The following is a 27,454-nucleotide window of genomic DNA, read 5'->3' as shown; positions in this document are numbered from 1 at the left end:
CGAAAGAAACCCTAACAAAAGTTAATGTATACTATATACACTGTCTCAAAGTCTGCACAATAAAAAATAAGTCAGTGTTTGGAGAAGCCAGTTGTCATTTTCTTGTATTTTATTAAAAGCCGGTCAAACGGTGCGGCTAGCGGCTAAGTTACTCGGCTAACTGGACGACTAACGTTAGTCTGTCAAGACTGATAAAACACACAACAATACAGGCATTTCCACAAGAAATGGAAGTTTGAGGGAGAATGAGGGATGAGATATGTTATAAAGAGGTGAATTGAGAGAGGAAAGCAGCTGAATGTGGAGGCGGTGGACAAGAGAGGCCTTGGTGGGATACTCACCCTGTCTATCTGTACAGATTCACAGCAAATAAAATCTATCTGAACGGCCCAGGTCTAGCACAACAGGTCACAATATAATTTCCCGGGTGGTTTGTCACTGCTCCTGTGTGATTTGATGCGAAAACACCAAGCCTGGTTTCTTACAGCCTCTCTGTTCAGCGGTAGTGCCTCCTAACCACCATCTTACATTGAAATTGGGAGGGGGGCGCGTCAAGTTGTGACTTTTCAGCGCATGCGCAGTTGATGATGGACTTGCGCTTTTGTGGGTAATGTAGTGTCATACGTACAGTCAGAGGCAATACATAAAAAAAATAAAAATAAATAAATACAAAAACCGTACTTTAAAGGTTTTATTTTGTAATTAGCGATATGGATTTGATTTCAATGCCCCTTTAGTTATTCATCTATGTCATTCTGTTGCTTATTTGATTTCTACATTTGTGTTAGGCTATTATTAGCTTTTTATTTGTATGATTTTTTTTTTTTTTTCATTTTTCATTTTCACAGATTTTGTTGTGTAATTTGTTACTAAACAAAGCTAAAACTCTGTTATCAAGGGTATTTTCCCCTCAGAAATATCAGGTCACATTTTTATTGGAGCAAACTTTTAAATTACATTTGCAAAATGTATTAATAGCAGTGTTTGCAGGTAAATACAAGTAAAGTAAAATATAGTAGTAATAAATGGCTTGTATATCTGTACATTATACCTTTTATACGTTTACTGTTTTATGAATTGATGTTTCAATATTGTTTTATTTTAACTTGGCTGTTTTAAAGTTGTCACGTGTTTTCATTTTATACATTTATTAATTGCAATATTTGTATGTGAAAAAAATGGCTTCATATTTGTGCATTAACTTTTACACCTTTCTTGTTCAATGAATTATGTTTCATAATTGTTTTACTGGCTAACTTTGCTGCTTTGTCACATAAAAATCACACAAGGTTATACAATTTGAAACATTTATTAATTGCACTATTTGTTTGCAAATAAAATAGCTTTTACACTTTTGCTGTTTCATGAATTGTTGTTTCAAAGTTGTGTGTATGCACTGACTATAGATAAACCTATTCAAAAACCCAAAATAATAATGCATATAACAACAACAGTGTAAAAATGCTGTATTAAAATGTGACGGCTAGCCTTAGTCTGACAATTTTTTTATTGCTGGTGAAATATTTTGTTCAGTCTACAGTTAAATGATTAGTGTTAAAAACTTGAAAATGATTGTCCTTAAAAATACAAGTATGTACCATTTCTGAAGTTCAACAGTAGGTGGAGACACAGGCCAAGACTTTTCTTTTACTGTCTATGAGACTTTTAGAGGAATATGTTTCATGTACACTACACATTATCTGGGGTGGCTAATTGAGTCTAAAAAGAGAACACATTTTAGATATCAATGAGTAGAATAATAGAGATTTTTTTCTGCACTACTAGGTTCATTAAAGAGAGTGAATTAAGGTTCTTTTGGGGAAAAAAAACACATATTTATTCATACTATTATGAAATTTTAAAAATACAATAAATAGATCTTCATTCTTTTACAGGCAGCAGAGGACATATGTCAGCAATATCTGTGGCCACATCCTTTAAAATCTTGCTCTGGTCCACGGTCTGCAGAATAGCTCTAAGATTACTCCAAAATACTCGCTGCTTGCGTTCATCTGCGGGCCACTCCAGGTATGTCTTCCGCCTTAGCAGCGTTCTTAACTTTAGAAACTTCTTGGGCAGAGAGTCTGTCGGTATGGGCTCCAAAAGAACGAAGACTAGAGAGTCGTCATTCACACTGATGGCCCTGTGCTGGGCGAAGAACAGCTCATAGTTGCACCATTCGCTTTGCACAAAGCTTTTGGACAGGATGAAGAGGCTCTTGTAGCTGTCCTCCACACAATGGATTATATTGTCCACAATCCACTTCCCAGGTTCGAAATCTCTCTCATGGACACAAAGAGACAGGCCTGACCTTTCCAATTCAGGTACCAGCTGAGAGCCAACCCAGACTGAGTCATGCTGGCTGTAGGAAATGAAGGCATGGTAGCGGAAGGTGGCATTGAGCAATCGATCAGCCCTCTTGTGGCCTCTCCTCTTCATTCGTATCCACACCCAAAGCATTTTGGTGTACCAAACACCATCACAAGCATGAACAGTGATGGCCAGAGCAGCTCCTACCACAAATAACACCGGCAGAACTACAGCAGCCTGCAAGCCCGTTTGACAGGACAGCCACCCGTACTTATACGTCTCCAAACGCTTTCCAGAGAACGATGGCGGGGTGCTGCAAGCGTAATCCTGTGGCCAATCTAAGAGAAGCGATTTGTTAAACTCCGTCATGAACCAAAATGAATCACAATCACAGCTAAATGGATTGTGGCCGGCTTTTAAGGTCCAAAGTTTGGGAAGACCTTCCATTGATTTCTGGCTGATAAAAGTAATTGTGTTCTGGTCAATGTGCAGACTTACTAACGCAGGGGCCCAAATATCCGGCGGGATGACCTGTATGCTGTTAAAACTCAAATAGAGGTATGTTAGTCTAGGAAGCAATGAAATAATATTTAAAGGAATAACACTTAAGCCCGTTTTCGAGAGGTCTATCTTCTGGAAGTGTGGTGATAAGAAGTGAAACACATCATTTCCTAGATTGTTGTGGCTGAGACTTAGTTCAGTCAGGTGGGATGGCCAAAAACATGGCTTGCCTATGGAAATAGAGTTGAAACTCAAGTCAAGAGACTCTAAGAACTTCATATCATTGACGTTTTTGGCAATCTCGGCGAGGTCGTTGAAACGGTTATGGCTTAGCGAGAGATTCCTCAAGGCTGGAAACACTTTGTGTGAGGAACAGCCACTCCACCAGAAGCCGCTGTCATCCAAGAGGTTGTTTGACAGGTCCAAGACTTCTAGTGACTTTATGGCTGAAATTAGATTGCACGGTAGAATATTCATTCCGGTACCTGAGAATTTCAGGTAGGTTAGTTGGTTGATTAGTTCCACACTCATGTTAATAGTGGGGTAGCGGTACTGATGGTGATGCACACCATCGAGTATGAATGCTCGTAGATTCATGGTGTGATTCTGTATTGGTAGCTGGAAGCCATCAGGAGTGTCCTCATTGTATGTGATGTTTAAAAACGCTATTTCCTCAAAAGATGATTTCCAAACATTTTTGAACAGTTTGACCATCACAGAACTGTTTATCCAGGTGTCTACAATGCTTAAGTTACTGAGGACATGCAAATCTTTCAAAGCCTCGAATGGGTCAGTCGTAATGCTACATTGGTCTGGAAATAACTTTATGAGCTGAATTTTTTTAGTTTGGGTTTGGTCAAGATCCATGATCATGTCTTTGAAAATGTCGAAACGTTGACAAAAAGTCACTTTCAGGATGACTTCCTGTAATGATTTGAGTTGCGAAAAAACGCCCTTTTCATAGTTTAGCAATTCCGTTTCATCTCCAAATATGATTTTTTTCAAACTGATATTTTGAAGAGGAACAAAGTCATCCACTTTAACAGAAGTAGCATCTGGACTACCAATTGCAAGAATGGAAAGGTAATTTATGTTACCAAATGAGTCTGGAAGCCCGTAGTTGGGATATGGATTTCTGGAAAGGTCTAGGATCCTTAGCTGGGGCAAATGCAAATTTGGAATGATGGTCAGATGGTTGTAGGAGATGTTCAGGACTTTGATTTCAGAGTTGCTGCTGAAAGCATCATGGGAGATGTGTTGAAGTCCACAGTGTGTGATCTTGAAAAAGCAGAGATGAGTTAAAACAGACAGGTCACCAGGAACAATGCTGGAGATGTTGTTGTGCGACACATCTAAGTATTCTATGTTTTTTGATAAATGTGATGGTATTCTTGTTAGATTATTATTGGAAAGATCTTTTCTGTTCTCAGTGGAACAATATCTGAGATGTTCACCATGAGCTTTAAACAGAAGCACAAGATATGAGATAACAACAGTCCGGATGGTGGAAGACATCCTGTGAAAAGACAAAAGATTAATACGTATTAAATGTTAAATAATATTCATTGATTAATTATAAATATTATAAATTATTTATAAATAATATATATATATATATATATATATATATATATATATATATATATATATATATATATATATATATATATATATATATATATATATAATTTTTTTTGTGTGCTAAATGTGTAACTGGATAGCTAATGAACACACACACACACACACACACACACACACACACACACACACACACACACACACACACACACACACACACACACACACACACACACACACACACACACACACACACACACACACACACACACACACACACACACACACACACACACACACACACACACACAAATATTAAGTAACAATAAAATAAAATAACATAAAAAATATGTAAATAATAAAATACTCTAATACAATAAAATATTATATTCCTTGTTTTCAAAATATTCTTATTTTTACATATATCACTACTAAAAGACTGAATGACTATTAGACATCTGCTTTGACAAGGAAAAAATAATTATAAATGCCCACTTACCTTTGATATGAAACATGAAAATTAGTTGATGTTCAATAAAGAATTGTATTATGTCCCTCCTGTCCATTTACTGCTTGAGCTCTGCTGTGCACATTATTATATGACTTCACGAAGACACTATTGGACATGGCATTTACCATACTTAAAAAAAGTCCCAATATCATTTTCTTCAGAACTAGATACTTCTCTAAATGCACACAACACTGAACTTCCCTAAATGCTCAGAGGAGGAACTTTACTTAAAAAGTTTTACATTATTTTATGTGTAATTATCACATACGTTTGCAAAAAATAAAGGAAGATGTAATAATTGGCAGTAATGTCACATGTTTAACAGCATTAGTTGTGATTATTATTATAAAATGTTTCCAGACAGAGTGAAAGACAAACAGTACAGAAAAGATCTGGATCAAAATGCAGCAGCTGATTTTATTAAACAATAAAAGTTGCTGCCTAAAATTAAGTACAATCAACCAGGTCCTTTTAAATTAAATTATGTTAAACTGCCTAAACTTATATTAACAAAAAATTGTTGAATTTTGTATAACTTAAAAAAGTGGAAAATTGCTTATTTTGATGAGTTAAAGCAATGTAAAAACATAATGTTGTCTTAACGTCATATACCATATATTCTTTTACAGAACAAAACACTTGGAGCATTCAGGGCCCTATTATATTATCATACACCCGGTCCATCAGCCCAACGCAGTTATCATTTTCATGTCCAACGCCACATTGTATAAACAGCAAATGCACACAATGGCGGAATAGCACTTCTAAAAGTACTTCAACTCGGCGCAGTTAAAAGTCCGGGCTGAAACATCCTCCCTCATATCTCCCCATGTGTGGGAAATGTGAGGGAAGATTTTTCAGGCGTGACTTTTTACTGCGCCGAGCTGAAGTACTTTCAGAAGGGCAATTTCTCCATACATTATAGTTCTCCTTTTTAATCCGCTTAGAAAAGTGCTACGTTTTATTTCATGTCACCATACTTGATCGTTCAACTACTTGTGTAACTGTATTTAAATAGGGAAAACGTGGAGGTGTTTGGTCGCTTCTAACTTAATCTCTGTTTGGTACCATAGTGAATGAAATGGGCTTAGTGGGCTAAGCTAAATGCTATCAGATCGTCAACGCGCGTCAGAACGATTAAGTGCACGCACTGAGGCGAGAGAGGTATGTAACAAATAGTTTTAGTTAGGGAATAACATAGTTTAATATGAAAAAGTGGTGAAGTATCCCTTTAAGAAACTAGGGACAACACTTTCAGATATTCTAGTGTACCTTATTCATATACTGAGAGAGAAAGCACTAAAACAGCTTGGACAGATTATTGAAAATGTTAATGCACAATGCACACTACAACAATTACCATAAAGGGAATGTCAGAGGTTAATAATGACATTTTAAATGTTTAACAGCAGTCCCAGTGATGGTGATTTCAGGAGAGAAAAATAACCAGCCTTTTGTTTTGACAGACAGAGTTAAGGTCAAGTGTAAAAGGGAAGGGTGGAGGAACTTTCCTCAACAATGTTTTACAAGAAACTTGTTTACTTCTGACATGTCATTATGCACCTGTAATAAATGGTCTAAATAACAAAGAGCTTAATAATTTAACATATCTCAAAAATAATTTACACTTGGTTTAGGCATCTTTTAGACTTTGGTAGAATCTGTCTGCAACGATAAATAAAATGAAGCAACTGTCTAAAATGTGTGCTCCATTGCTTTTATATATTAATATTATGCAGCATTATATTTCACTGTACAATTATAATGCAACTGCATATTAATAAACCTTGAGTGTCTTCACATTTCAAATTAATGTGCTATTAAATAAAGTATAATTTTAAATCATTTTAATATAATTCAACACATTCATGTTTTATTTTCAGAAGCATAAAGTAGTTAAAGGGATAGTTCACCCCAAAATTGTGTCATACATACTCACCCTGAATTTGTTCCAAAAAGTTTTTTTCTTCTGTTAAACACAAAGATAATTTACAGAATATTGGTAACCAGACAATTGACGGCATCCACTGACTTTCATAGAGGGAAAAAATACTATGGAAGTCAATGGGTGCCATCAATTGTCTGTTTACCCCAAGTTCTTTAAAGTATTCGAGACCGGTCTTCAAGACCATTGGTCCTCAAGACCATTTTTTGACCGCATTTGTACTCGATCTTGTCTTGATCTTGGGATTTTATATAAAGACCAGTCAAGGCCACAACTGCAAAGATAATGCTGGTGCATTGTCTGATTTAACATCATAAATGGGATTTGATGTAAAACTTACTGCTTAAAATGCAACCAATAACTTCTTTGTAATGTGATTTCTTTTGTTACTGTGCTGCTGGGACCAAAAGCAATGCAGCATTGTCTCAAAAATGCCCCAAATGTATATTTGTGGCCAAAAAGAGATTTAGTTTTTTTATTTTATTATATAACTTAGAATATAATTAAGCAAAATCACAAGAGCAAGAGCACGTGTCTGCTAATTCGACAATGTTTTATTATTAAATCAGCTGTTTTGAACAAATCGGTTGAATAAATGTTTCTGTGAATGTTAAATTATGTTAATGTTTTAATGTTAAATTAATCTTAACAATATATTTATGGTGTAATTGTACCAATTCAGATGCGACTCCTGTGCTATTAATTTTATTGTTAGTGATTTGATTGGTAACAGCTCTATATAGCGTCTTGCTATTCTAATTGTATTTGTTCATTAAATATAAGTATTCTCAGACAGTATATGGGTCTTTTAAATGAATGTAAGGAGTGCTTGTCTGGTCTTGGTCTTGACTTGGTCTCGCCCTGTCTTGGTCTTGGTCTTAACATCACAAAGTCTTGGTCTTGTCTTGGTCTCGGCACACGCTGGTCTTAGTCTCGGTTTAGGTGGTCTTGACTACAAAACTATGTGTTTAACAGAAGAAAGAAACTCATGCAGGTTTGGAACACAAGGGTGAGTACATTCAATTTTTGGGCAAAACATTTTTAACTGTGTAAGGTTTCGGCCCACCTGATTTCCGTGACAGTCCTTTCACAACTGCCACTTTCCAAAGGCGATGTTGCAGGAATACAATCCCAGACACCCAGCACAGTCCAGCTGGTTATGACATGTCTTTGTCTCAATGGCACTGCAACCAGACTGCAGATAGAATATGAATAAGGATTATTCATTAGCACTAAGAAGCCTATTTTGTTAATATTACTAAATGTTTGCTGTTTTTTTCTGGTTTCAGAAGTGAAAAATTAATAAATACTTTTGTGCATTAATTATACCAAAAAGATTCACACACATGATAATTTGTTTTACCATGTCTGAGTTGAACATGACCGTGGTCATTTTGACGAACACGAACGACTGAGCTGGCATTTCCAAAATAATTAGAGACAAATCCACTACTCTCAAATTCATTGAGGTTATCTGAGCTGGGAGGCGCATGTTGTTCTCCATTATCCTCATCAGCACCCCAAACTCTATCAGCTTTTTTAAAGGCTATTCCTAGCAGGCAGGACGCTTACACCAGAAAAAGGACAAGAATCCAGTTGCAATTCATTATTGAATTCTTAAGAGACCTTCTCAAGCAGCAGCTTATAAAGCATTACCACCAGCTCAGTCTCATCATGTTTGATGTGTTTTTGGAATTATTTTAGATGACTACATCTGTGTTCTAAAAACAAAACATACTAGATTATTAGTTACTATGAGCGAAGACACTATAACTGAGCAAATATTCCATAGAATATGTGTACGTTCCCCTTAGTGACAGTCATTAAACACAGTATGTTCAAGAGGACTTCTTTAAAGACGAAATTCCAAACAAATGACTGTATTTTTCTATTTGCTTTAAAAACTGTCTTTTCAAGAATTCCCAGCAAAGCATTACACTATCTGTCTGCCTTTTATCCTTTTCTTTCTTAGCTTTGTTTGAAGTGTGCAATATTTGGTAACTAGGCACTGGGTTTTGGCCTTTAAACTCTCCATAAAGTTTTAAGAGGGAGAGGTGACAGGCAAGACTGGCTGATTGATATAAAACAAGGCAAAGTAATAATTAATTATGTCTGCTTTTCAAAGCCATTGAAAAATCAGTCAGTGGTTACCTAAGAAATAGATAATATATTAGATTGAAGATTACACTTTACTTATTGTCCATCAATTAAAAAAAAGTCACTCTGTGGTCATTAGAGGACAAAAACCTAATTTTAATAAAGATGGTCTAATTTTGGTCTAATTCTGGACCAAATTTGGTAAAAATGGTCTAATTTTAATAAAGATCCTTGGCTGATTTTTGTTAAAGTAAAAAAAAAAAAAAACTATTTTACATAATATATATATATATTAATAAAACATAATAAATATAATTAATTTAATTAAAATACTACTAGAAAATCAAAGTCATAGATCTAAACATGTGTTCCAAATTTGAGGTCGATGTCTCATAAAATAGCTGCATATATATATATATATATATATATATATATATATATATATATATATATATATATATATATATATATATATATATATATATATATATATATATATATATAGCATGCATAATGTATCCAATTGACTCTATAAAACAGGAATAAGCGAGTATTTGCATTATAGGCCAAACCTGAGAAAATCCAGTTAAAGTTTGTTTTAAAAAAAGTATATATATATATATATATATATATATATATATATATATATATATATATATAAAATAGATTTATTAAAGAAAAATGGGGGTTAAATAGTTAAATTATAATAAAAATGCACACTTTGAATTTATGCAGTTAGCATTATAACAGTCAAAATGATCAAGAAGACAAAACTGAAACTAAATATCCATAAGGACGCACAAGTGTAAGAACACAGATCGAATCGTCCTACATGTTAGAATACATTTTTTATTCCAAATATTCACTGAAAAGTACCACCAATTTGTTTACAATCAAAACAAACTACAATTTGTCTCTTGAATTAGAAAATGGCAAGGTATATTCTTCTGAAACGGACAGCTAGTACAAGCATGTCAAGAGAAAAACAAAACAACAGGCATAAATGTTAGTTAGGTTGTTAGGTTGGTATTCTGTTACCAAGGCTACATTTAAACAGGTGAGCATGAGGAACACACACACACACACACACACGCACACACACACGTGTTTTTGTGAATTGTGGGGACTTTCCATGTAGGCGTAGGCTAATGAATTTTATAGGTAGGTTACTGTACAAACTGTATTCTACCCCCAACACCCCCCCCCCCGCCCCTAAACCTACCCATCACAGGAAACATTCTGCTTTTTTACATTTTCGAAAGAAACAAAACATCATTTAGTATGTTTATAAATCCATTTAATTGTGGGGAGCGCTGGCTGGTCCCCACAATGTAGGTATAGGTGAAGGTTTTATAATTGTTTTAGTTTACCTTTGTTCTTATCTCTGGTTATTGTTTATTTTATATGTTCTTTTGAGTTGAATATGACGAGTGAAAACTGGGTTTGATGGAAATAGTAAGTTTGACAATAAGGTTTGAGTATGTGTAAATCTGTGGAGGGTATGATGAGTGAGTAAGGGTTTTAACAAGAAGGTTTCTGAGTAAAAATCATGGAAGAGTGATAAAAATGGATGTTGTGAACGTGTTTGAGAAAGAAATGAATGAGAGGTGTTCTAATTAAGATGGTACATGTATGTAGGCTGTAAACTGAAGAATGTTTGTTTTTATATCAGACCATTATTGTGGATCTGACCATTTTATTTTATCTTATTTAAAAAAAAAAAAAATTTAAAATTACTATTATTATCTTTACGACTGTTTTAACTATGCTTGTTTTTAATTTTTTATTCGTCCATATGGTATTCTTTTTTTTCTCATGCATTTGTTACCACTGTTTTAATTAATTTCTATGTAAAGCACTTTGAATTGCCATTGGGTATGACATGTGCTATACAAATAAACTTGCCTTGCCTAGGTGATCTCAGGTTTATATTACATTGTGGGGACATTTTGGGACTATTTTATTAGTAACATAACAGCCACGTGTTGGAATGTTTTTAGAAAAGCATCTGCCTCATGCCGTCTTATTTTTTTCCGAAAACACCCGATTACGATGCGGCTTTTCTATTCCGAAAACACTCGATCGCATAAGGCGCCTTCGGTTTTCCGAAAATGGCCGAACACAGAGCGGCCGCTTTCCGGAAGATCCGGGTGCTGGGGCTTCAACATAAACAGCAATGGCGGAGGCAGCGGCAGCGTCAACAGCGGCTCCAGCAGTTATCGGAGGCTGGACGAAGCACGTACCCTGCAGGTTAGTGGAAATCCGCAGAGGAACGGCATTATTGCCATATTTAACGGTCACAGATATAATAGGCAAACGGCTGTTTGTGCGTCGATGGCGAGGCATCGGATAGCGCCGCTGTCTTTGTGCTGAACTGGATGAGTGTTTGTTGTTGTAGCAAACCGATCAGCGATCAGTTCGACAGCGGCTGTTATTTTGCGGTTGTTTCTTACTCTGTGTTTATATATTTGTGTGTGTTTGTGTTTATCTCGGCAACTGCAGTGTTTGTGAAATAACAACACGGCAATGCATCCACCACATAACGTTATTGCAGTCAGTTTGACAGCAAGAGTAATCAAGGAAGCCATTAAAAACCTTGAGTTTAACAGTCTGGGCAGCAACCAATGTGTCAGTGTCAGCCTTGATGATTTAATGAACGTTTTTTTAACCTGCGCATCAACTGGTATAAAATGTCAGTTGAGAATTCAAACACAAGCAATGTGTAGCGTTTTACAATAGCACTGCTGTCAAATATAACATGCACATATTATTTGGGTCAAGCTGTTTATTATGCAGTACATGATGTGGGCTGTGCATCTTAGTCATAGTCTTTATAAGGCTCCGTTGCTTATTAGAATGACATCGATAATTTTACATTGTATGCCAGCTTTTATTCACGCCTTCAGATGTGTAAAAGCCTAAAGGGGAGTCTGTATGAGTGTTATCATATGGTGCCAAACAAGCTCTAGTCTCAAAAATAAATAAATCTTCATTTATAGGTATTTCATGCACGGCCTTTGCAAAGAGGGTGACAACTGTCGATATTTACACGACCTCAGTAGCTGCAAGCCAACCATGATCTGCAAGTTCTTTCAAAAGGGATGCTGTGCTTTCGGGGACCGTTGCAGGTAAGAGACATAAAGATGCAACGTATTGCATTTGATTAGATCCCCAAAATGTGCTTCAAAACAACTGACAGTCTCACGGCAAGATCTGGGAGGATCTTGCATAACGTCAAAGGTAATGTAATCTGTATTTCCGTGTTAAGGACAGTAATACATGTGTGTGTTTAAATGTAGTATAAGTAAGGAAGGCTTCTGAGAAGTGTTGTATGTTGCTTCATTACGTGCCCGTGACATCTGAGACGCAGCATTTTCTGTAAACAAGTTGTTGAGTTTGTCACTTCCTTAAAGGGGTAGTTCACCCAACATTAACATTCTGTCATCATTTATTCATTTCTACGCATCTATGAGATTCTTTTTAGCTGAGGAACATGCAAGATGTTTTGAAGAGCATTTTTGTTGTTGTCCTTAAACAGCAGTGAACACACTGACTTTAATTTTATGAAGTCATACAGGCTTGGAATGCCATGAAAGAATGTACACTTTTGCCTGAACTGTGTCTTTTAGAGATGATGTGTAAATTAGCTACTGAAGGTCAAGCTGTGTTTGCGTTTAAAGCATTTGTGTTGTATTAATTATAGTGTTTTAAGATTAAAAAAAATGGCCTGCAAATGGAGCATTTGCATTGCAGTGATGCTGTCTATAGATATATAATAAAAACAAACATTAATGCAACACGAATGCAAATGGTCTGTCTCTAGGCCTTTTCTTTTTGAGTGCACTTGCCATCTTAAGGTATATAAATGGCAACAAGTGCATATAAACAAACCACCTTTGGCCAATGCAGTCAAGTGCAAAGGCGCTCGAAGCAGTGTAAAAATTAGCCTGCGAGCCAGACAGTGCAGACAATGTTTGTCTCATATCTGTCTGCGGTCAAGTGTATCCCCATAGTAACTGCTGCCCCCAGCTCGGCAGTATGGGAATGTCTTTGTTTGCCGAGGCTGTTCTATGACAGCATTACATCTGACAGAGAGCTGCTCTTGCTCGGCTTGAGAGGATCTTTCCCTGTGGTTTCAAGGTCCTGAGCTTAAATATCTGATGTCTGGAGTCTAGCTTGATGTCTGACAGAGTTGTATTGTCAGCATTGGGATTATCTTTGGGAGGTGCAGTGGCGCTTTTGTCCCCATATGGGGTTTACCGCATTATTGTTCCTGTGTTTTTTCTGAGGGAGGGAGAGTGTGCGTAGAAAGGGCCTCAATGTATGCTTCACTATGGATGGATTCTTTTTGCTGCTTTGTGTCTATCTCTGTCTCTTGCCGTCTCTTGTGCCCTCCCCCCACCACCTCCACCAATTTGGGGGCGAAATAGAGCAGCACACTGCAGCCTGCATGGAAATTACATAACCCCAGTGTGTTAACATGCATCTCTCTCTCTCTCTCTCCCCCTCTCTCCTTCTCCTTCTGCTGCTGTTGCTACTGCTGTCAGGTTCATTCGGTTCACACCGCCATTCTGCAGTAGCCACTTGTGCTTCCACCGCTGTGTCGTTTATTTATGCAACCCCCCCACCCCACACACATATATATAGGCCGATACGATACGCGCACAAACTGGCCTAGAATAGGGCTGAATGACCCAAGAGGTTCATGGATTGAGGGGTCTCTGGATGCTTAAAGAAAGAAGCATTGAAGCGTGTTTTGTTGGGGAATAATGAGACTGATTAAGGTCAGATGCTAGACTATATGATATGACAATGTGATCAGGCTTGTTAGCTATTAGAAATAATGGTATGCTTTGAGTCGACCACATTAAAGCTTTTTTTTAAAAATGCGTTTCTTGTAATAATTTGTTTTGTTTATGGGATTGTCATTTGTTATACAGTTATTTAAGATAAATATATTTCAATTATATTATCTGTATATTATAATATATAATATATTAAGGCTGTTAAATGATTAATTGCAACCAATGTAAAAGTTTGTTTGCATAATGTTTGTGTACTGTGTATAATTATGTATATTTGAATACACACGTATCCATTTAAGAAGTGTTTGTGTGTGTCGTACACACATTATGTAAACAAACTTATTTTGGATACGATTAATTGTTTGACAGCACCTCAAAATGATAAAACACAAATTAAGGTGTTTGAATAAATGTGTAAGTAAATAAAAACAATATCAATATGCAATGGTTATTTTCTTTTATATTACTCATTAATTGTGAGTAATATGTGCAGCTCATTACCTATTAAAAATGAACAGTACAATCATGAACATTGGTATATTTTTAAATTGCTGATTATAAAATAAATTGTAATTTAAAATATATTTTAAACTGAATTCAAATGAACCTTATCTTGAGGAATTCAAATGGATTGGTGATTGTCTTACATTGTCTGAAATATGACTTAAGATGCAAACAACCCAACACTAAATTAAAACCTGTACTTCTATGCTAATAAGGACAGGTAACAATTAGTAAGGTTGACTACTTTACCTAGATTTAGTTTTTGAAATTTGTAGCCAAGGCGATTAGCATGCTTGTAGACAGGTTGCACCATCAAACCCACTCAGAAATGTTACGTCTTTAAATGAATCACCTCTGTAAGTGGCTAACTGCTGCAATTATAAGTGTGAACAAGACATGTAATCACCATGGTAACCACACACACTTCAAGTTTGTGACCGTATCAGCTTCAGGAAGAAAAAAAAATTGCCAGTGAAAAACACACCAACACCTATTACAGGAAATAAAACTAGCTGCTAATGATTATAATGTGTTAAAGCCTCTGAAATAGTTGTCTGAAAATGTAATAACACTTCATTACCATAACAAATAAAAGAGAGCAAGTTTTGCACATTTTACTTTTAAAAGCTCAAGCTTCAGATATACTTCCTAGACCTAGGGGTGCATTGTCATTGCACTGCATGGCTTACCTAGTGTACCAGTCTATGCTTTATTGTATTTTCATTAAATTTGCATTGTGCCCCAGGTATGAACATACCAAACCTGCCAAGCAAGACGAAGTCCCTAGTTCTAAGCCGTCGGTGCCGCTGACCGCTGCTCCCCTTGCTGGCACTCCTGATCCCGTTTCTGATGGGCCAGGTGGCACGACCGACGCCCAGGAGAAGCCCCAAGGCTCGGGGGCAGTGGACTGGGTCAATGCTGCCGAGTTCGTGCCAGGGCAGCCCTACTGTGGGAGGGGTGAGTGTAGCAGGGAAAGATGTTCAGTTGTCACTGCCAAGACAATCTGTGAAAACACGGTGCCAGGAGATAAGCTAACCATTCGGTGTACAATATGAAAGCAGTTTTACAATAATGCTTTTATATTAGTTTTGCTTGGCGAATGCCATAGTTCCTAAAAATAATGCTATCACTGTTGTGGTACTGTTTCGTGGCATGCTTGTTCATTGCCATATACAAGAACCAAAGGAACTGAATCTCACTTCCTGGAAAATAAATTTGACAAAATGTATCTGGATTCTCTTTCTCTGATTCTTTGACAATCAGATTAGGCTTGAAGTTGATACTTTTCAAAGTTAATCATTTTATGGTAACTTAGCAGGTTCAATTTACATGTTAACGCGTATAATAACACATTTTTTGTACAGCGTTTATTAATCTAGATTAAATTGTAGATATAATATTATTCATCAAGTCATATCCAAAAACCACCAGGCCAGTGTTCTATATTTTGTTCAGTTGAGTTCTTACAATATCCCAAATGTTTCCAACTATATGTAAATTGTGAGAATTGTAATTTCAACCAATGAACCGGGACGTCTGAGGTAGTCGACGGTCAATTGTCTCATATTCTGCGTGATCCTCGGTTTCCTGTTTTATTCTGCAGAAACGCTTTACTCTTAGAAGTGTGAACAAGTGTCACAGCAGCCGCTGAGCGAACGCACAGAGTAACGTCATAACATCATTTTAAACACACTTAAATGTATCTAATATGATAAACAGAGCTGCGTTACCTTCTACTCATGACCGGAAAAGTGGCGCCGGGGACTGTGTCCCGTCATAATAAAAGTCCTGCTGCTCGCGAGGTGTGTGTTTGCGCAACAAACGCTCCAGCGGCCTTGCTCGGCTCCCTCAACATTCGGTCCTGCTCTGCTTCATTCTACAGTAATGTTAATAACCGCATCTGTGAACATGATTTCTGCCCGAGTCCTAGCCTGAATATTTTCCACCGGCTGTGAGGTGGAAACCACATGTCCCAAGATTCTGCGCTCAAACTTGCCGTCATCAAACTACGCCTTTATTTTAAATAGGCGCTCTCTAGCGGATGGAAAAGTTACATAGTGTAGTTTAACATTAACCAAGATTAACATTTACAAATACTGTTAAAGTATTCTTAGTTCATGATACATAATGCATTAACTGACAAACTGAACATTATTTTAAATAGATTTTTACCATGGTATGGGATGTTGCATTTGCACAAGCACATTCATCCAAATTTTCAGTAGCAGTATTAACATCAAGTGACAGGCATCTGATGCACAGAAGCCAATGGCACATGTCACTATGCGTATTGGCACATCCGGTCTTCATTGGCACGTGTTTGATTGGCATGTGCTGTGCCACTGAATGTTTTGTAATATGTCACAATCTGCCCATTCTAGGAAAGACACAAAATAAATATATCATGGATCACTACGAATAACGCATTAACAGTCGCGTCAGTTTCTGTAAACCTTTATTTTTGCGTGATGCTGCAAGGACACACACCAGTAGGTGTCAGTATAAGAGAGTGTAACGGCCAGCACAAGATTCTCAACTGTGGCTTTAATATTTTAAAAAGTAATTTTATCAAATTATGTAGCTATAATAAGTTTGTTACCATAACTTCAGTGATGTAATAAATCATATGTTTGACAGCATAAAGCAAATTATGCAATTGGCACATTGGCACATCACATGTTTTAGCTAACTTGTTTTATATATATATATATATTATCCAATTTTTGAAATATTAAAGTAGCTTAACATAATTTTTAATAGTATATATATTATAATTATAGTATATATATTAAAATTAAAAAAAATTTTTACACTCACTTATATTGACACCTACTGGTGTGTGTAATAATAAAGGTTTACAGTAACTGACGCGACTGTTAATGCGTTATTCGTAGTGATCCATGATGTATTTATGTTGTGTCTTTCCTAGAATGGGCAGATTGTGACATATTACAAAACATTCACTGGCACAGCACATGCCAATCAAACAGTCGTGACACAAATAACACGTTTGAAAACATGCGTTTTATTGATATTTAAAATATTACACAATTAGGCTATTTATTTAGGATTTTATGTCAAAATTACGTAAAATTACTCGATTAATCTGTCAGTCACTATTGGAGGTGTCACAACACACGGCAACATGTTCCGCGACTGTGTCAGTTAGGTGTCATGTCAGTGTCAGTGTGTCGCGATAATGTCAGTGACACATGCCACTATCCACTGGCACATGCCAATAAAGGACCGGCTGTGCCAATACGCATAGTGACATGTGCCATTGGCTTCTGTGCATCAGATGCCATGTCACTTAATGTTAATACCGTCTTTTCAAAGCGGGTACATTCAAGCTACACCTTTTATCAGTGTCATTAACCTATGACCTTGGGGGGAACGCCAAGGAATGCAGTGCTGACACAATGTTAACCATGGTAAAATCAGTTAAAATCCTGCTTCGGGTACTTGCTGAAATAAAATATGATGGTGCTAAAATTACTAAAACTGAAATAAAAATAAAGCTAAATGGAACTTTTAACCCTTTGGCGCATACGATTACAGCATTGTGATTAGAACATTCAGTGTGTATAGTATTTACTCTATCCTTCTCACACTTCATCAGCCACTTGCTTTCATGTATTTCGGGAGAAGTGGGTTAATTGACGTGTTGTAAATCAGACAGATGTGATTCTCTGAACTGTGGTGCAAAATTAGCATCCCCCATCACGCATTGTGTAATGATAATGTAATGCACGTGCTATAATAATGTGATTCATTCTAAAATAATGGTCGCCTTAAACTCATAATAAAAATGACAAACGCATAACAAAATGACAACCTTAAACGTAAATGAAAATGGAAAATATTAAAATAAAAGCTGATTCAAAATACAAATGAATAGTATAATAAGAAAATAAATAATACTAAAATAAAACTGCCATGCAGTAATGTAGCCCATTAGCCCAACTGTAGGCTTTTTACAGTTACCAAGCAATGTAGCAACTTTGCACATTCTTGTAGAATGTGTGGCCAATGGCCACAGGTGTGCATTTATCACCATGTTATGACTACTTTAGACGCGGCTCATACAATCAGTACTAGCTGTTTTATAATGCAGCATATTTATTCAGCTCTGTGCTAACGTTGGACTGACCCTGCACACACAGCAGATCTCAGGCTGTGCTCCACCAGTGTGCTCTCGTGTTCTAGCTGGCCCAAACCCACTTAAGGGGTGACTTCATCAGCAAAGAGCTGAAGGAACAGTGCTGTTTCTTTCCTAGTCTTTGGGTGGCAGCCAAAACTCCTACATTTCAGGCAAGCAGGTGCTTTTCTTCCAGTTTTACTGTGGTTAGACCACATTACGAAACTGGTCTTTAGGTTGACTAACATCGTTTAACACAGATTGGTATTCATCAGCTCACACCGGTCCGCTATACTCTGTTGTTTTTCTATTCCTTTCCCAGGAACTTGGTTGCTAAACCTTAAAATCAACTGTTTTTTTTCCTCCCGCAGCTGAACCAGTGCCGTTTGAGGGGCCTGGTCCTCTCATCGAAGAAGAGTATGAGAAAGACCAAGCTAACAAAGAACTGAAGAAACAGCTTTGCCCATACGCCGCTGTTGGCGAATGTCGCTACGGCCTCAACTGTGCCTACCTCCACGGCGACGTTTGCGACATGTGCGGCCTACAGGTGCTCCACCCTTCCGACACCTCTCAGCGCTCGCAACACATCAAGGTGAGGGGGGACTGGCGGCCCGTTTTCATTCTCTTCTTGTTTTCTGAGATTTAAGAGTAAAATCTCACCCTGTTTGTTTTGGCAGGCCTGCATCGAGGCTCACGAGAAGGACATGGAAATCTCATTTGCCATCCAGCGTAGTAAGGACATGATGTGTGGCGTGTGCATGGAGGTGGTGTTTGAGAAAACCAACCCCAGCGAACGCCGTTTTGGCATCCTCTCCAACTGCAGCCACTGCTACTGCCTCAAGTGCATCAGGAAATGGCGGAGCGCCAAGCAGTTCGAGAGCAAGATCATAAAGTAAGACTGTCCTTAAGATAATTAAACGTGTATTAAGTTGAATAAGATTCTATGGAGGTGAACAGTAATTGTCCACCTCTTCTTTTAAAGATCAGTACTGGTATATATGAGTGAATCAAATTTATGTCAAATTAATGTGTTCCCTGTCAGGTCCTGCCCAGAGTGTCGAATCACATCAAACTTTGTCATACCAAGTGAATACTGGGTGGAGGACAAGGATGAGAAGCAGCAACTCATTCAGAAGTACAAGGATGGCATGCGGTACACAGTTCTAATACAAGTTTACTGCTTAAAATGAAAATCCCCCCCCTTAAAAAAAACTGTCATATATTCACTTCTTAAACAATATCATGGTGACTTTTGTCCATATGATGAATTTTAAAGGGGGGACAAAATATGCACCATAAATATTTTTCCACTTGACTAGTGCACTATATTCCAGTTCTTCAGAAGTCATACAATAGCTTTGTGTGGCAAATATACTCAAATTTAAAGGGATAGTTTGACCAAAAATGAAAACTACCCCATGATTTACTCACCCTCAAGCCATCCTAGGTGTATATGACGCTCTTTTTTTCATGAAAACATTTAGTTATAAAAAATGTCCTGGCTAATCCAAGCATTATAATGGCAGCCCAAAAAACTGCATCTATCCATCCATTATACAAGTAATCCATATGACTCCAAGGGTTAATAAAGACCATCTGAAGCAAATAGATGGGTTTTTGTAAGAGAAGTATTCATAATATTTCAGCATTTGGCTTCAATGGTGTTAAATGGCAATGAAGTGTCACTTTCGAAAGCCATAGAGATTTTGTAGTCATTTTTAGTTGAGTGAGTAAATGACAATTATCATCTTTTTGGTGAAGTGTCATTTCAAAGCTGAAGCATTGTTTGTTGTAAAAAAAAAAAAAAAAGTTATGTGGTCTATTTGTTTAGCTAATAAGTTTTATCCATATTCATACCCAGGAGTAAATCTTGCCGATATTTTGATGAAGGCCGCGGGACCTGTCCATTTGGAGCCAACTGCTTTTACAAGCATGCTTTTCCTGATGGCCGCCTGGAAGAGCCTCAACCTCAACGGAGACAGACGGGCTCCAATGGAAGAAACCGGGTAAAGCTTCTACTGAAGCCTAAGGGATATTTGGTCTCGGTGTTACTGCCAAACTGCAAATTTAGATTTGCCTTTCGTGAAAGCATATTGAATTGACTTAATAATGCGTAACCAATTCGATCACTGGCATACGATGGAGCCGTTAATGGAATCTGTATTACAGAACTCCAGACGGACGCCACTCTGGGATCTTTTCGACGAGCGGGAGAACAGCGACAACGAAGACGAGGAGATGGTGACGTTCGAGCTCAGCGAGATGCTCCTCATGCTTCTGGCTGCCGGAACCGACGATGACGTCACCGACTCCGAAGATGAGTGGGATTTGTTCCACGAAGAGCTGGACGATTACTATGAGCTGTACCTATAGCAGGGCTCCGTCCGTCCTTTGCTCACTCCCTCCTAGACTAACCCTCGTCCTAGTTTACTCTATTTCTGTCCCTGTTAGAAAATAGACAGGACTGTCTTGTGTGACTGATGGGCAGTAGCGTCTTTTTTCCCCTGTGTTGTGGCAGTGCCTTTCAGCAGGCCATTAAAAACCATAAATTCATTTCAGATTCAATAAATGAATATAAAACACAAGTCAAAAGACAAAAAAATAGCTCTTGTGCTAAAATATTTTCTAGAAAGCCTTCTCCATTCTGTGAGTCTGTTCATGTCTGGTTAATGTACTAGAATAAGTATAAAGAGCAAAAACAAAAATAATTTAAAAAATTGCAAAAAAGGACACTAAGTTATATATGAAATTGGAAAGAGATAGCTAACAAACCTGGCTCGAGTTTGCCTCGGTGTGGGTTTGACATGTTTATCATTGACTGTGAGGATACAGCAACTGTGTATGACTAACTGGTGGCTGTTATTGCTTCTGATATTTTTGAAATATCCCTCTTCTCATGCACTGATTCTAAATGGGTGGGAGGTGGTGGTGGCGGTGAGCTTCCTGGATTTCACAAATGCACTCGTCAGCGTTCATGCGACAACTCGTAACATTTATCCCTAAATGTAATGTCCTTTTGTTCCCCTCTATTAAGTTATCCACTGAGTTTTTTTGTACCTTTTATGAAGCTGTACCTGATAGGCTGTGGTATCCCATGGGAAGTCCCTATGAACTGAGTGTGCTGAAATGTCGTGAATCTGGACTCCCAAAAGCCGACTTAAATGCATTCAAATATGAAGCTGAATGTTCATCAGTTTAACTGTCTATTAATTGTACATCTGTTTTGCTTCAGTGAGTATTGCATATTAAGCTCAGCTGGCAGTAGTCAAACCACAAACACCCAATTGTTATTCGGTTCTTGTCGAACTTGGTTGATATGCATATGTTTATACAGAAATGTGCTTGTTTTCTATGGTTCAGAACCATCCAATGTAACTTGAAATTAAAGTTTATTATCAAAGTATTTATCTGTGGATTTTTATTTGAATTATGTCATTGGTAGTTTGAATCATGTTGTGTTTGTGTAATATAGACTAGCCTGCTATCGTGGTATGTAATTTAGCTTATTAAAAGTTCTTCATTCTGGCCTAAAAAAAACCTCCCACACACACACACACGGCCAAAAGTTTGGACACATTACTATTTGTAATGTTTTTGAAAGAAGTTTCTTCTGCTCATCAAGCCTGCATTTATTTGATCAAAAATACAGAAAACAATGTATAATTGTGATTTATTACAATTTAAAATAATTGGTTTTCAATTTATTATACTTTAAATGATCATTTATTTCTAAAAATAAATGATCATTTAATGCAAAGCTGAATTTTCAGTATTATTCCTCCAGTCTTCAGTGTCACATGATCCTTCAGAAATCATTCTATGATGATGATTCATTTTAAAAAATGTGGAAATAGTTTTGCTGCTTAATATTTTTTATAACCTGTGATACTTTTTTTATAGTACTTTGATGAATAAAAAGTAAATCAATTTAAAAAAAGAACATGTTTTAAAAATAGAAATCTTTTGTAACAACAATACACACTACTGGTCAGTAATTTGGGGTCAGTCATTTTTCTTTTCTTTCTTTTTTTGAAATAAATCAAGTTTATTCAGCAAGGATGTGTTAAATTGATACAAATTGATAGTAAAGGAGATTTATATTATTGGAAAATGTTTTTATTTTGAAAAAATGCAGTTCTTTTGAACCTTTTATTCATCAAATATATTAGGCACTGTTTCCAACACTCATAATAAATCAGAATATTAGAATGATTTCTGAAAGATCATGATCACTGAAGACTGGAGTAACGATCCTGAAGATTCAGCTTTGCATCACAGAAATAAATGATCATTTAAAGTATAATTAATTGTAAACAAAATATTTTACATTGTAATATATCACAATATTATTATTATTATTATTATTATTATTATTATTATTATTATTATTATTTTCTGTATTTTTGATCAAATAAATGCAGGCTTGATGAGCAGAAGAAACTTCTTTCAAAAACATTACAAATAGTAATGTGTCCAAACTTTTGTCCTGTACTGTGTGTGTGTGTGTGTGTGTGTGTATATATATATAATATATAATTATTATTATTATAAGAATACATTTGAATTCTACCAAACTACAGCATTTTAACATGCACCAATGCCTCCCACATTAATAACTTATAAATAATGGATAAATGATAAAAGTCATACTAGGCTTCTGATGTCCTACATCAGGCTTTTGAGTGATCATGCTTGAATGCACATCACATCATCAGCCAAATCTGACTGTATAAAATTACTGCTTTTGCATTTTTATGGAAGCTGATTTGTGAAAAAGCAACCATATATCATCAATATTATTTGTTCTTAAATCGACACATCTTGAGCTTAATACAAAAAACACCCTTCATTATAGGCCTATATATATATGTATGTATATATATATATATATATATATGCAGTACTATAATTTTAAACGTGCATTTGAGATGTTTAAACATTATTTGTTTTAGTTTTTTTTAATGGTTTTAATCATGTGCTTGAATTGTTTTTATTTGGAGGGATTGGATAAATGCACTCCAGTCCAACGTAGGCAAATTCCATAACGGGATTTCCTCCTCTGCCCCCTTGAGCGGCTATCATTACACTAGCACAGCCAAAACAAGTCGGGAGGAGAAGGCATCAATACAATGACTGCTGAAATCATAAAAGACATCTCCCAGCCCGACTCACCTGTCTCCTCAGCACCAGAAAACGGACAGCTGTTGTTCATCCGAAGCGTCGCGTCCAGGAGGGACACGCAGACCACCAGCGGCAGTGCCAACCTCGAGGAGGGCAGCTCCCAGCCCCTGGTCTCCTCTGCCACAGCTCAGCCTCAGTCTTACACCATGACATCGAGCGAATTCATGCAGTCCACACCTCTGTTCGTGCAGAGGTCCAAGAAGAACCTGTTTTATAAGATCCTGTGCTTCCTCGTGCTCGTTCTGCAAGGAGGCATGTTGGATTTCTACCTCATCATCTTCACTGATCTCTACTGGTGCTCGTGGATAGCCACGGATTTGGTGGTTATATCGGGATGGGCGATCTTCTTTATGAAAAACGCCAGGAGCAAGCGAGAACGCGCCTGTGGTTTCCACCAGAAGAGCTCCATCTTCGGGTGCAACCTCGGCGAGTTCACCTTCGCGTACTTGGCATGGCTTATCTACGTGATCGCGTCCACCCCGAAAGTGGTGCTCGTTCTGGAAACGTCCATCCTGGATCTTATTGCCCTGAAGGTGCCATTTGGCATCACTGGGTTCAAAATAACCATGTTGCTCTGCGCGCCTTTGCTTTACTGCCTCATCAACTCCATCATTGAAGACCCTAATGGTGCCACGCGCTTTCACTCTCAAGGCTGCTTCATGAGCACCTGCTTAGACATCCTAGATAGCTTCACGCTGGTGGAACTGATCCTGAAAAATGAAATCGCCAACATATACCTTAGGTACACGGTCGTGACCGTGTATTTCATCGCATTGGGCGTTCCGGTTATTTGGCTTTACGAGTTGACGGCCTCAGAGATGAACTGTCGCTGGATTTGGGCGAGGTTCTTCACCGGCGTGCTGCTCAACGCACCGCTGTTGGTGGTCAGATGTTTCCTCGTGTTTGTTTACAAAATGCCCATATCGGTTTTCATGTTCAAGAACATCTTCTTCTTGGGGTGCAAGTGCCTGGAGCTGGTTGAACAGTGCGCGTCCTTACGAGGTGTCCGGAGGTTTGCACGTGGACGTGGGGCTAACACAGCCCAGTTCTCCCATTGCGTTTCTGAAAACGACATGTGTCCTCACGGCTATGTGAACACGCTGGCTGTCAATACTCAGTCGTAGATGCTCATTATGGACTAACGCTGACCGGAGGTCACGTCCTACAGTGTGCATCAGCAATTTTGAGGGGAGGTACTACAGGTGCTTAACGTATATCTACAAATTATAATTAAATCGAAATACACCAATAAACATTTTTGACATTTTTGTAAAAGCGCAATTATGCGGTGACACAGTAGGCTACAGTGACCACAAATGTTACACTGTAAAAAAAAGTCCGTAAAAATAGGGCACAATGTAACGTTAGCCTACTGTATAAATATGAAGGCATTTTCTGTTTTGGTTTTTACATGTATTTTACCTGTATTTTGAATTACACATTACATCAGTTTGTGGTTAAAGGGTTAACGGAAATTTCCGTAAAATTACTGGATATTGTACTGGCAGAAAATTACCAGTACATTTTCCGTTTTTATTTTATTTTTGCAGTGTAGCACACGCTCGCGAACTGACGTAACCATAGCAACAATCAGCTGCGAGCGTTAAAATCGATTAAACACACTGTCGCTGTTTATCAATTTATTTTATAATTACAAACCACACATTAATAATAATAAAAAAAAGTTTAAACGTCTAAAACGTCTTTGCTAAATGAGCTGAAATTTACAGACAAAAATTAATTTTAACAAGTCGCTCCCAGGCCCCTTACGGTTTTTGATAAATATGCAAATTACTCATCATCTCATTAAATTTACACAGGTGTGCATAATATAACAAGCATATACACACATTAATGTAGGCCTAAACTTGTTTATTGTCTGACTCTTTTGCAAAAGACTTTATTTAACAAAATTAGAAAAACAACACAAACACTGAAAGCAAAAATAGGATTATGTAGCCTACAAATCCTGAAATGTATAAGCAAAAAACCATTTTTGTCAGACATTTCCTAAAATAGTTAACTCATGGTATACTATTTACATTGTATAGGTGATATAAAATCATAAGAAATATATGTTTATAAACATTTTAGCTAGTTTTTGAGATTTTTTTTTTTTTAATTTGTGCAGAATCAAAAGTTAGATCCAACTTAAATCCACATTTATGCCTGTAGTACCTCTCCTTAAAGGGATAGTTCACCCAAAAATGAAAATGTTGTCATCATTTACTCACCCTTGTTTTGTTCCAAACCTGTTCAAAAAGTTGACGGTAGCTATTGACTTCCATAGTATTTTTCAAGTATGGAGTTAATGGCTACCATCAACTGTTTGATTACCAACATTCTTCAGAATATCTTCTTCTGTGTTCATCAGAAGAAAGAAACCCGTACAGGTTTGAAACAAAATTTTACTTTAGTTAAAAATGTGACATTTTTGGGTGAACTATCCCTTTAAGAACACCCTGTCGTTCTCCTCCACTCTCAACAGGTGCTACAACCAAACCACTCAATGTGCCAATGAAAAACATTCCCACCTTTGACCTCTGCAGTATATACTTAATGTATTGGGATGTGACTGTAAACCAGTGCTTATATGATGATACGAGAATCTATGATTTGCACTTGTTTTGTGAGGCACTTTAATTACGTGAGGACTATTCAACTGAGGAAATGTTATAAGTGCAATGTTGTATAATTTATTTTCTATGTAAAAATGTCCTCAATTTAGTAGGCTAATGTAGACAGATGTTTATAGTGTTTTCAGACACCTTGTCAAGAGATGTTCCTAAATGCACTTATCAAAAGTGTAAATATGCCTTGTGACTTGTTAGGCTTGGTGTACACTTCAAATTGTGAATGTGATGTAGTACTTTCCTATTTGAAATACTTTTGTCAGTGGCAATGGGACTGGAAACCGAACAGTGTATGATACAGATTCGTGTTCCTTAATGTTAATAGGCTAAGCATATTGAGGATAATGACCAAACTCCATTGCTGCTCCCAACCAGCCATATACCATCATCAGTTTTTACAAGGCTACCTCTCTTTACAGAACATCATGTTTGAAATCATGAACCAGTCAGTTTATCTACTCAATTCCAAATGCTATTTCATTCATGCCAGTAAATGAGGTATGATTATCACAATTATTAACATTTGGATCAACCAAGACAATTGTGAAAGCACTGACAGTGAGATTGCGAGAGGACACAATCCATTAATCTACATGCAGTGCATTTGTGTCTAAATGAGATTGCAGATATGTATATTGCCAAGCTCTTTAGTTACACTAGGAATTACCCCAGGAACCTGAACAAATATGTCAAAGCAAAATCATTTGCTTAATATCCAAATCTCACTCTAATTATCCACCTTAAATTGACAGTTTGCACAAAAATCAGGTAATGTCAAACCTGCAAGACTTACTTTCTTCCATTTAAAGGGATAGTTCACTTTAAAATGAACATTCTGTCATCCTTTTCTCACCCTCAAGTTGTTTCAAACATGTGTGAATTTCTTTCTTCAGCTGAACACAAGGGAAGATATTCTGAATAATGTCAGTAACCAAACAGTTAACTGGAGCCATTGACTTTCATAGTATTTTTTTTTCCTACTATGGAAGTCAATGGCTCCAGTTAACTGTTTGGTTACTGACATTCTTCAAAATATCTTCCCTTGTGTTTAGCTGAAGAAAGAAATTCATACAGGTTTGAAACAACTTCAGGGTGAGAAAAGGATGACAGAATTTTCATTTTAAAGTGAATTATCCTTTTAACACAAAAGAAGATATTTTGAAGAATGTTTTTGTGCGTATAATGAAAGCTGATGGGGTCCGAGACAATGCTGGTTTGTAGCCCATTGACCTTCATTGTATGGACAGCAAA

The 27,454-nt window shown here is 37.0% G+C and overlaps 4 protein-coding genes across 5 annotated transcripts in view; 2 read left to right on the top strand and 2 right to left on the bottom strand.

Annotated features, from left to right (window-relative positions):
* The window catches only part of cnot4b (CCR4-NOT transcription complex, subunit 4b), a 31,545-nt gene extending 31,003 nt beyond the window's left edge, over window positions 1-542 (bottom strand). For both annotated transcript variants that reach the window (XM_067427577.1, XM_067427579.1), the window contains exon 1: window positions 342-542. The gene's annotated coding sequence lies outside the window, so the exon portion shown is untranslated. The remainder of the gene's footprint in view (window positions 1-341) is intronic.
* A 1,278-nt stretch (window positions 543-1,820) lies between these two features.
* On the bottom strand, window positions 1,821-23,690 carry LOC137049169 (toll-like receptor 2). Its single transcript, XM_067427576.1, has 3 exons — window positions 23,562-23,690; window positions 7,912-8,040; window positions 1,821-4,327 (listed from the first exon to the last, which is right to left on the bottom strand). The coding sequence occupies exon 3, from the start codon at window positions 4,324-4,326 to the stop codon at window positions 1,882-1,884; it is 2,445 nt and encodes an 814-aa protein (XP_067283677.1). The 5' UTR covers window position 4,327; window positions 7,912-8,040; window positions 23,562-23,690; the 3' UTR covers window positions 1,821-1,881.
* Window positions 11,053-21,792, top strand: mkrn1 (makorin, ring finger protein, 1). Its single transcript, XM_067427580.1, has 8 exons — window positions 11,053-11,192; window positions 11,942-12,070; window positions 14,997-15,208; window positions 18,761-18,981; window positions 19,067-19,281; window positions 19,432-19,542; window positions 20,251-20,395; window positions 20,559-21,792. Exons 1-8 carry the CDS (start codon window positions 11,119-11,121, stop codon window positions 20,760-20,762), a joined length of 1,311 nt encoding a protein of 436 aa, XP_067283681.1. The 5' UTR covers window positions 11,053-11,118; the 3' UTR covers window positions 20,763-21,792.
* Window positions 23,453-27,103, top strand: tmem121b (transmembrane protein 121B). Its single transcript, XM_067427581.1, has one exon. It carries the CDS (start codon window positions 23,519-23,521, stop codon window positions 24,692-24,694), a length of 1,176 nt encoding a protein of 391 aa, XP_067283682.1. The 5' UTR covers window positions 23,453-23,518; the 3' UTR covers window positions 24,695-27,103.
* The last annotated feature ends 351 nt before the right edge of the window (window positions 27,104-27,454 follow it).

Source organism: Pseudorasbora parva, chromosome 20, assembly GCF_024679245.1.
Source record: "Pseudorasbora parva isolate DD20220531a chromosome 20, ASM2467924v1, whole genome shotgun sequence".
NCBI lineage: Eukaryota > Metazoa > Chordata > Actinopteri > Cypriniformes > Gobionidae > Pseudorasbora > Pseudorasbora parva.
The sequence above is the reverse complement of the archived record's forward strand: the minus strand, read 5'-3'. Positions and strand labels throughout refer to the sequence as shown.

Coding starts and splice junctions, on each gene's coding strand:
- LOC137049169 (XM_067427576.1), bottom strand. CDS start 4,326: ATGTCTTCCACCATCCGGACTGTTGTTATCTCATATCTTGTGCTTCTG.
- mkrn1 (XM_067427580.1), top strand. CDS start 11,119: ATGGCGGAGGCAGCGGCAGCGTCAACAGCGGCTCCAGCAGTTATCGGA. Junction 12,071..14,996: donor GCTTTCGGGGACCGTTGCAG/GTAAGAGACATA, acceptor ATTGTGCCCCAG/GTATGAACATACCAAACCTG. Junction 18,982..19,066: donor AGCGCTCGCAACACATCAAG/GTGAGGGGGGAC, acceptor TTGTTTTGGCAG/GCCTGCATCGAGGCTCACGA.
- tmem121b (XM_067427581.1), top strand. CDS start 23,519: ATGACTGCTGAAATCATAAAAGACATCTCCCAGCCCGACTCACCTGTC.